The 10,844-nt window shown below is 36.0% G+C and overlaps 1 protein-coding gene across 1 annotated transcript; it reads left to right on the forward strand.

The window, feature by feature from the left end:
• The first annotated feature begins 1,045 nt into the window (after positions 1 to 1,045).
• LOC131599509 (uncharacterized) lies at positions 1,046 to 1,471 on the forward strand. Its single transcript, XM_058871836.1, has one exon. The coding sequence runs from the start codon at positions 1,052 to 1,054 to the stop codon at positions 1,388 to 1,390; it is 339 nt and encodes a 112-aa protein (XP_058727819.1). The 5' UTR covers positions 1,046 to 1,051; the 3' UTR covers positions 1,391 to 1,471.
• Positions 1,472 to 10,844: the final 9,373 nt, after the last annotated feature.

The following is a 10,844-nucleotide window of genomic DNA, read 5'->3' on the forward strand; positions in this document are numbered from 1 at the left end:
ATATATATATATATATATATATATATATATATATATATATATATATATATATATATATATATATATATATATATATATATATATATATATAGGGCATATCATATGAGAATGACATATTTATATGAGAATGTGAGAATGAATCCGAACCATTGGATTTTAAAATAAATGGTGGAGATTATGAGTGAAATTTTTTTTTTCTAATGTGAGAGTATTATCCATACTCACACTTGTATTTATTCTCAACACTCCCCCTCAAGTGTGAGTCCACAATGCTCCCCCTCCATGTGGAAACTATACTTGTATTCGTTGACTCTTCAACTACATGTATCCGTTGACTCTCTTCAACTACATGTATCCGTTGACTCTCTTCAACTACAAGTAAGCCGATCCCTTTCTCGAACCAGGCTTTGATACCATTTGTTGGCGCAACAATCAGGGGAGGGTCGAGTTCGGGAGCATTGTTAATTTCTGGGAAATTCCACTTGAGCATCACACCTTTGTGGGAGACACACCACTTCTCCACCTAAAACCTTAAGGTGATAGGTGACTGGGTTCTCCCACTTATATATGCTCAAGTCACCACATGCATTTCCAATATGGGACTATTATCCACACTCACTTATATTTATTCTCAATAGTTATGATTTATCCCTCTACCCTTAATGTGTCATATATTTATTCTTAATAGTTATATATATATATATATATATATATATATATATATATATATATATATATATATATATATATATATATATATATATATATATAGAACAAAAATAGAAGATAGTCTAAATCCACGGCATGCCACCTTAATTTTTCACGAAGAATAAATTAAAGCCGTCTTTACCATAAAAGTTTCCATACAAAGTTTTTAGTCATCTATGCCTTTGTTTAAACATTACTTTCATTCCATAAAAAACAAAACATAAGTGAAGTGAAAAGAAAATAAAAAAGTTGAAATAATCAAACAAAGCGAATATTCTATTGATTTAACAACCACCACCAACAAGCAACACATTTTGGATATTGTATAAATAAAGTGCAATTGATGGGTCTTTCTTTCAAAATTAACAATAGTTTTTCTGCAGCTAAACCTAAGCAAAAGAAACCGACAACAACAAAAAGCAAAAAATCTCAGACAACAACCGAAGTGAAATCGAAGAACAAATCTAGGAGGAGAAAAATGTGGTTTGTTTATGTGTGTGAAGAAGAAGAGAAGGAATTGGGAAGACAACAAGCTTCAGGTTCTTGTCCTTATTGTGGTGGGAAAGTTGAAGCTATGGATGTTGAGATGCAATGGAGGTTTTGTTTTTTGCCTATGTGTTTTAAGATTAAGAGAAAATATTTTTGTACTTCTTGTGCTAGACGTTTAGAATTGAAATATTAATTATTAATTCAGACATGTTCTTGGTTTTTTATTCTTCTTCATCTTTTATTTTTTTTATTTATTGATTTTTTAAATTATGTGAGTGGGAGCAGAAGGACTTTCTGTAAGTGAAAAGGAAATTAAATCCTTGTAAATCTTGATAGAGAGTTTTAATTTGATTATGTTTCTTTGTTTTTTTTTTTATTACTAGTACTTTGAAAAATTACTTTCTTGTTGATATATGTAAGAAATTCAAGGTGTATTTTTCATATATGGCAATACTGTGTTTTTCTGGGACCAAGGAGCAGGGTAATTTTAATTGATAGAAGATGATATTGGAAGAAATTTACTGCTTCTAGAACTTATTTGAAAGAAAAAAAATGTGATCGAGTTTTTTTATTTTTAATTATTTTGTAAATTTTTAATTACCATATGGATTATAAAAACGTGAACACTGTAATGGCTTTTAGTCGGGTGACTATGGTCTAATCATTTAATGTCATCTTCTTCTTTTTATTTATATATAAGTAAATTAAAATTTTAAATTAATTATTTTTAATAAATATCGATATTTACTTAGAAATCAAAATAAACATGAAGGAATTCTCATTGATTTGGATAAATTACAAGTAGTTGCTTCCACCATAAGCTATCGTATACACATTACACCATATAATTTTTAAGGTGCCAAATAAAAATTTAACAACGTCTCTAACTGAATCGAAATTGAACTAGGAGTTAGTTATTATGGTGTAATTGTCTTGTTGGTTTGATCTTCTACACACTATACAGCTTTGTTGTGTTTATCTTTTACGAGCTTTAATATTCTCTCACAAGTCGAAGGTTGGCATATGTCCATCATTTTCAACTTGATTAAAAGTGTGTTGAATTGTTAAGGTTGCAAAGGCATGAAAGTTCGACCAACATTACATGAAAGGAGAAAAATAAAATTAGGCTTCCTCGTTATGAGATGTAGTGCCCCGATTCTCTACCCAACGCTTCATCCAAAAATTCCTTGAAAGGAACCAATTTCTTGCTAGAGATATGGACGTCCGGGAAGAATTCTTTAGCCTTGTCGATCGCGTGGTTGACGGCCTCATACATGTTCGTTAAAGTCTGTTGAAGACACTTCCTAACTCTCTCCTTCAGATCAGCCACCTGGTCGTCATGAAGCTTCAGTATCTAGAGGGGGGGTGAATAGATACCTCAGAATTTATTCGGATTTCCTTAAAAAATATGGCGAAAGCGTTTAGGGATCGACTCACGTCTATTCCGAACCGCTACTGGAAGTATTATATATGTTTTTAAACCACAAACTTATTATGATGTGATGATGAAAACTTTTAGAGAATCAACAAGTTACAATGCGATAAATCGTTTAAGTGTTTTCTTGATAACTTGTTTTCAATGGCTTTGATTTATGATGGAAGCAATATATCAAACACTTGGTGATAATGTCCAAATTGACTTATGAATCAATGTGTGGTGACTTGTGATGTTTGTGCAGAATCTTATCACACAAGTTTAACACTTGATACGTTAATCAATTTGCAATTATGACCAGAAATAAGCGTAACAATAGCGAAAAGATAAAAGCAATAAGAACACGATATTTGTTCAGGCAGTTCGTCGATCGTCCTCGCTACGACTACATCTACCCCCAATTCCAAACGCGAATTGGGATGTCTTTCATTATGATTGAAAAGAGTTTGTACAAAGAAGATAACAAAACAATAACGATAAACCAATTATGTTGATTCTTTGTATCTTCTTTCCCTTGATCTTGAGCCAGATCAAGTATCCTCCAAGAGCTTATCGTTGATTCCCTTTCTGCAGTGTTGTAAATTGCTTGAACCTTTGTTCTTGAATCTTCACACTCAGCTGAATCCTTGATGAAGCCTCTTGACAAAAACCCCCAAAATTCACCAATCTTAGAGGACAAAATCCGCAGATTTTATTCACCAAAAACCCCACAAATCTTCACCCACTGGGAACCTTCAATTCCTTTCCATGGACGTTATCGATCTTGATCACAAACCCTCACCACAAGAATTGTTGTGTGTAATTGTGTTGGAGTTGAGAAGAAGAAAGAAGATGAGAAGCCTTTGTGTATCTTTCAGTTGTTGGTGTTGAAAATGAATAATTAACAAAAAAAGATATATAAAGGTGCTAGAACAGTTAGCACAGAGCAAGCACATAATTTGGCAGGTTTTGAGGAGATAGGTCGACCTACTTCATTGATTGGGTCGACCTAAATGGAGCAGATTCAGCAAAATTATGATTGTTGCCAGTTGGGTCGACCTGTTGGAGCTCTGGGTCAACCTAAAGTCAGTTGGATTTGGTTCTTGTGGTTTTTCTTCAGTTTAGGTCAACCTAGGCACTTGGTTGAGTCGACCTAAATGGGACAGAGGTGAATCTTCTTTATTTGCTTCAGTTTGAGTCGACCTAAGGGCTGAGTGGGTCGACCTAAAATGTCTTAGATAGCCAAAATCCTACTTTTCCTTATGTCATTCACTTGTGGCTTGATATTTGTTCACTTATGATGTTTTCCATGAATCGAAAACTTCTTGATGAGTGTAGGCTTGTACTTACATACTCCCCCTTTTTTGATGATGGCAAACATTGGTTGAATGACGTAAGCTCCCCCGTACTTGATTGCGTAAGCTCCCCCGTACTTGAATGCGTAAGCTCCCCCGTACTCATACTCTCTCATATACTCCCCCTCTGACAACATCAAAAAAATGGAAACAACGAAGGTAATAGGAGAAAACGCACAGAATAATTATAACACGATAACAATTAACATACTACAATAGTAGAGTAAACACAAGATTCAAGTTCAAAACATGTTATGATTACAACCAAAAACGAAAGTCATATGATAAAACAAACATGAAAATGAGATGATATGAAATGCAGTGCCATGAACTAATGTAAAACAATGTCCTCTAACGTCTTCCTCTCCCATGGTATCGGCCACCTCTTCCTCTCTGAAAACCTTGAGGTCTATCCTCTTCAACCTGCTCAAGTAGATCAAGAACGCTTCTGCTGAGTATGTTGAAGGTTTGACTCAGACTAGTATGCCTGTTGGTTGTTGTCTCTTCAAAACGGTTCTGTCTTTCAGTGAGATTTGAGGCAAAGGTCTCAAAATCACTTTTGTGCTCTTGAGCCAAGCGATGCAAATTTTCATACTGAAGTTGTTGCTCATTGTAGCGTTCTTGTTGAACTTGTTGCATATTCTGAAGCTGGAGTTGTTGTGCCTCAAAGTGTTGTTGTTGAAGAAACTGCATGTTCTCTAGCATGGAAATGATGTTGGATTGATCCGGTTGCGGCGGAGCTGTGTATCCCCAAGGAATTTCCTCTTCTTGAGGAGGTACATATTGCCAATTCTAGTCTCCATCATGAGGAACATCTTCCATGACATGATCATCATCAATAGGCATGTCAAGGTCATGTTCTTCCTCTTCATTTCCTCCAAGTGGACCAAATTCAACAGGATCATCATAGTTGTAGATGATTTTTCCAGTCCCCTTTTGGATGAGGTAGTATGCTTGCCTATTTGGATCCCAAGGATAGCCCATGAGAGTCAAAGTTGTTTGAGAAAACTCTTGAGGATGTTTGATCCTGGTGTAAGTCATCCCGTCAATCGTCATACCGAAGTGGTTCACAATTTTCTAAATAATCGATCCATAGCATAGAGCGGTAGTTTTCTGCTTGACCTCATAGAATTTGGTGGCTATAAAGTAAGGCCAGTGCACACGAGTCTTGTTTTGCAATAAGTACATCAACACAATCTCATTCCGTTCAATCCTAGAGTATCCACCCGATCGTGGTCGAATGATTCGGGAGATGATCCAATTCAATAGCCTAGGATTTCTCTTTAGGTGCCCTGTTGTGATGGTTTCATTTGGTTTATCAAGAACGGTGGGGTCCTTGAGAATTGATCTCATGTAGGCCAGGTGATCATAGTTTACCGGAACATCACCATCTTCTATACGAAATTCATCACCTTCGAGGGTAAGGCCAAAAATGCTCGCCCAAACTTGTTCATTAACAAAGTGTGAGCGTGACCCCATCTTAAACTGGAAATAACATCCATCACCCTTTTGTAAACCGGCATAGAAAGCACGAACAATATCCTCATTATATGGAGTACCGCACTCCAACAGTGGATGGATATTTTGATGTTTAACAAGACTAGTAATTTCAGGAATATTCATAGGGTCGGCTACCTTAGGGTTGTATACATATTGCTTAATAATTTTCCATTTCATGTGCCATTTTTCAAAATCAGCCTTACAATCGGGATGAACGAGAGTGAGAGCACTTACCGGTCGAGATGAAGATCCGGACGCAATTTCTTTTCCTTTTCTGGACTTTGGAGGCATTGTTGGGGATGAATTTTGTGAAGATGTTGAGGTTTGGAGAGATTTTGTGCTTGGAGTATTAGGGTTGCCGTAGAGAATATGTTTGAGATGGAGGAAATGTGCAAATGAATGATCGTATATGAATGAAACATGGGCCGGGTCGACCTAAAAGCCCAATTTTGGGAATTAATGTCGCAGTAGGTCGACCTAATTATAAGCTGCGTCGACCTAAAAGGAGCAGTGGTTATGGGTTTTTAAAAGAAACAAAGTAGGTCGACCTAAAGCCAAGCTAGGTGGACGTAACTGAAAGTATTTTTCTTATTTTTGAAATTTGCTTCAGTAGGTCGACTCAATGCCAATTTGGGTCGACTCAAAAGAGCCCAAATGCATGAAATGCAGTAAATATCTTAGAATGGAAAATATATGCCTGTTCTACCATATGTATGCTTAAACTACTACATGCATGCTTAAACTTGACACATTATGATTAATGACGAGCAATCTACATGTAAATGAGAAATATTGAGAAGCATATATGAAGTCACTATAAACATGGCAATTGATTGCATATTACAGAATCAATAATATTTTTGGAAGTGAACAACAAACATGTTACCGCTTTCTCGATTTTCAGATATCTTGTCATCATGATGCAAGGTAAATTATGTTCCTTTTGTCAATGTAGCACGATCCTTGACTGGTTGCGTACTACATTCACACTAAGAGAGATGTTAGCTTGAACATAATCAATAGATAGAGTTAAAATAATTTGATAAATAAAACCATATTTAGCTCAAATTAGAGATATCCAATATCCCTAATTCTCTGCGAATGTTGAAGAAAGGCTCGGTTGCAAGAGGTTTGGTCAAGATGTCCGCTAATTGCTTCTTGCTCTCAACATGCTCAAACACAACTTCTCCTTTTTCTACATGGTCTCTTAAGAAGTGATGCCTTATTTCGATATGCTTGGTTCGTGAATGTAGTACAGGATTTTTGCTTAGGTTGATGGCGCTTGTGTTGTCACACATGATTGGTATGCGATTGAGAATAGATGACATGTGCCGCTGGTGTTTTTTCTGTCAGATTTGCATCCAGTAAAGTCGGAGTCGGAGAATCCCACCAAATAGCATTCATTTCCCTTAGGATACCATAGACCATATGTAGTAGTTCCACGGAGATATCGTAGAATTCTTTTTACAGCCTTTAGATGTGATTCCTTTGGGCACGATTGGTATCTCGCGCACATACATACGCTAAACATAATGTCCGGTCTTGAAGCCGTGAGATACAATAGTGAGCCTATCATGCCTCGGTACAATTTCACATCAACCTTTTTACCGTTTTCATCCATGTCTAGTTTGCTATTGGTTGCCATAGGTGTGTTAATCTCCTTTGCCTCACTCATTCCAAATCTCTTTAGCAATTCTATGCAATACTTAGTTTGGCTAACGAAAGTTCCATGACTGAGCTGCTTGATTTGTAGACCAAGGAAGAAGTTCAATTCTCCCATGAGGCTCATCTCAAATTCACTCTGCATAAGCTTAGAAATTTTTTTGACAAGTTTTGCATTAGTTGACCCAAATATTATATCATCTACATAAACTTGAACCAAAAGTATATCTTTTTCTTTTCTTTTAATGAAGAGAGTAGTGTTAACTTTACCCCTAAAGTATCCTTGACTAAGTAGAAATTTGCTTAAACGTTCATACCAAGCCCTAAGGGCTTGTTTGAGACCGTATAAAGCACGTTTCAACTTGTAAACATGTGTTGGATACTTGTAATTTTCAAAACCGGGTGGTTGAGCTACATAGACCTCTTCATTAATATAGCCATTTAGAAAGGCACTTTTAACGTCCATTTGAAAAAGCTTAAAGTCTTTTGAGCAAGCATAAGCAAATAAAAGACGAATTGCCTCAAGACGTGCTACGGGAGCGTACGTCTCTTCATAATCAATATCTTCCTCTTGATTGTAGCCTTGAGCTACTAATCTAGCTTTGTTTCTAGTAATAACTCCGTTTTAATCAAGTTTGTTACGAAAAACCCATCTTGTGCCGATTACTTGATGTTCTTCCGGATGAGGGACAAGGTCCCAAACATCATTCCGTTTAAACTGGTTTAATTCTTCTTGCATGGCCATTAGCCAATGCTCATCAAGTAATGCGTCCTTTGCGTTTTTCGGCTCAACTTGTGAAACAAAATCAAAATGATGACAAAAGTTACTTATCTTGGAGCGAGTCGTTACGCCTTTTGAGATGTCACCTAATATGTTGTCGATTGGATGATCTTTTACGTTTGTCCAGGCTTTCGGAAGTTCTTCGTTGTTTGAGATGCTTTCTTTTTCGACACTATCATGAGATTCATCTTTCTCTTCCTTAGCATCTTCCTTTTCAATAATTTCACTTTCTTCTTCCTTTTCTTTGACAATATCTTCAGTAGATGGGCCTGCACTATCAAAAGATATACCTTTCTCGACACATTTTGAGTAAGATTCATCAAAGGACACATGAACTGACTCTTCAACTATAAGTAGCCTTTTTTTGTAAATCCTATATGCTTTACTAGATTGAGAGTAACCAAGAAATATGCCTTCGTCTGCTTTAGCATCAAATTTTCCAAGGTTATCTTTACCGTTATTTAACACAAAACATTTGCAACCGAATACGTGGAGGTGTGACACATTTGGTTTTCTACCCTTTAATAGTTCATATGGTGTTTTGTTTAGTATAGGACGAATTAGTATCCTATTCAAAACATAACATGCGGTGCTAATAGCATCCGCCCAGAAATATTTGGGTAGATTTCCTTCATTGAGCATTGTACTTGCCAACTCTTCTAGAACACGATTTTTATGTTCGACCACCCCATTTTGTTGTGGTGTTCTAGGAGCTGAAAAGTTATGTTCAATTCCATGTTTATCACAATATTTTTCAAAATGATAATTTTCAAATTCTCCACCGTGGTCACTACGGATTGCAACTATTTTAGTGTTCATTTGGTTTTGACATAACCTTGCAAATTGAGTAAATGCTGGAAATGTTTAATCCTTACTAGGTAGGAAGATTGTCCAACAAAATCTAGAGTAATCATTGACAATGACAAAACCATAGATGTTTCCACCTATGCTTTTAGTCCTTGAAGGGCCAAAGAGATCCATGTGAAGAAGTTCAAGGGGTCGTGATGTTGAAACCACATTTTTTAATTTAAAAGACACCTTTGTTTGTTTCCCCTTTTGACATGCATCACATAGATGATCTTTTGAAAACTTTATTTTTGGTAAGCCGATTACTAAATCTTTTGTGACAACCTTATTTAGTAAGTCAAAGTTTATGTGAGCAAGGCGTCTATGCCAAAGCCATGAGTCTTCTCCTAAAGCAATAAGACACTTGGCATTTGACTTAGACACTTCATCCAAGTTTAGCATATAAATGTTGTTTACTCTTGTGCCATTAAACATAATGTCTCTTTTCTTAATAAGTTCAATTGTACAACCAGAATTTGTGAAAGTTACTTTGAAATCTTTGTCGCACAATTGAATAATACTTAAGAGATTATGTTTAAGACCTTCTACTAGTAAAACATCAGATATAGTTGTGGTAGACGGGTTACCTACACTTCCTTTACCAAGTATAGCTCCCCGATTGTTGTCTCCATAGGTGACATATCCTTTTTCTTTGCATGGAACTCAACGAAAAGTGATATGTCTCCCGTCATGTGTCTTGAACATCCACTATCAAGGAACCACAACCTTTCGGCAATGTCAAGACACTTTTCCTGCAAAATTAATTTAGAGTGGAAGGTCCCCAATTTTCACTGGGTCCTTGGTAGTGAGTACATAAATTGTTGCACTTAGGCAACCATTGAAATACTTCTTTAGGAACTAGAATCCTCCTAAATTTGCATTTTTCAATGGTATGTCCCTTTTTGCAACAATAGTGACAAGTAATATGATGAGAATATGCTGTGTTGCTAGTTGATACTTTTGGTACAAAAGTGTATTTACTATATAAAGGAGTATAAGATCTTTTGAACTTATTAGGATCAACTGCAAAAGTCACTTTTGGTTGTAGAGCCTTATCTAATTTGGCCTTTAGATCTCTTACTTCTTTTTGCCAAATATGACATGTCTCACAACCAAACCATGATGGACGATCTTCCTCAATTTTATCCTTTTGGATATCTAGCATAGGTTGTTTCAAAGCTTCCATATCCTTTTCGGTCTTCTCAACTTTTGATTCAAGGTATGAAAAAAATTTCTTATTTGAGGCCAAAAGTTTGAAAGCTTCAATTGCATCTCTATGTAGTTCTTCAAAAGCTAATTTTAATTGAGCATGAGATACCTTATTTACAAGTTCAGGTTTAAGATGACTTACACGTTTCTTTTTCTTGTGTTGATGAGCCATAAGACATAAGTTTTCTGATTCTTCTTCGTCACTTGATGAGTCTTCACTTGAGGAATCACTTTCCCATGCTATATAAGCTCTTCTAGGCTTGTTGTGACCTTTTCTTTGATTCTTCTCTTTCTCCTTCTTAAGGTATGGACAATCTGGTTTGTAATGACCAACTTTACCACAATTGAAACAAGGACCTTTGGATTTTCCTTTGTTGTTCTCATCTTGTTTGTACTTGTTGAATTGCTTCCTATAGTTAATCAAACTTTTGTCGGAGTGTTTTGCTTCATTTTTCCTTATGTATTTGTTGTATCTTCGCACAAAAAATCCCATTTCCTCATCATCCGAGTCTTCCTCATCACTTGTATCACTATCCTCTTGCTCTTGCTTTGAGGTCTTAGAGCTTGAAGCCTTTAGAGCTATTGAATTCTTCTCTACCTCTTTCTCCATGTTCTTATCTTTCTTTGCCTTTTTCTCATGCATGTCAAGGCATTTAAGATGTTGCTCATGTTCTTCAAGTTTACCAAAAAGAGTGGTAATGTCTAAGGTATTTAGATCATTTGCTTCCTTTATAGCTGTAACCCTGGGTTGCCATTCCCTGGTTAAACACCTTAAAATTTTGTTAGTAGCATTTGCATTGGAAACAGGTCTATCAAGGGAATTTAAACGATTTATAAGATGTACGAATCTCTTTTGCATATTTTCAATGGATTCACCACT

This window comes from Vicia villosa, linkage group LG4 (assembly GCF_029867415.1).
Source record: "Vicia villosa cultivar HV-30 ecotype Madison, WI linkage group LG4, Vvil1.0, whole genome shotgun sequence".
In the NCBI taxonomy this organism is placed as follows: domain Eukaryota; kingdom Viridiplantae; phylum Streptophyta; class Magnoliopsida; order Fabales; family Fabaceae; genus Vicia; species Vicia villosa.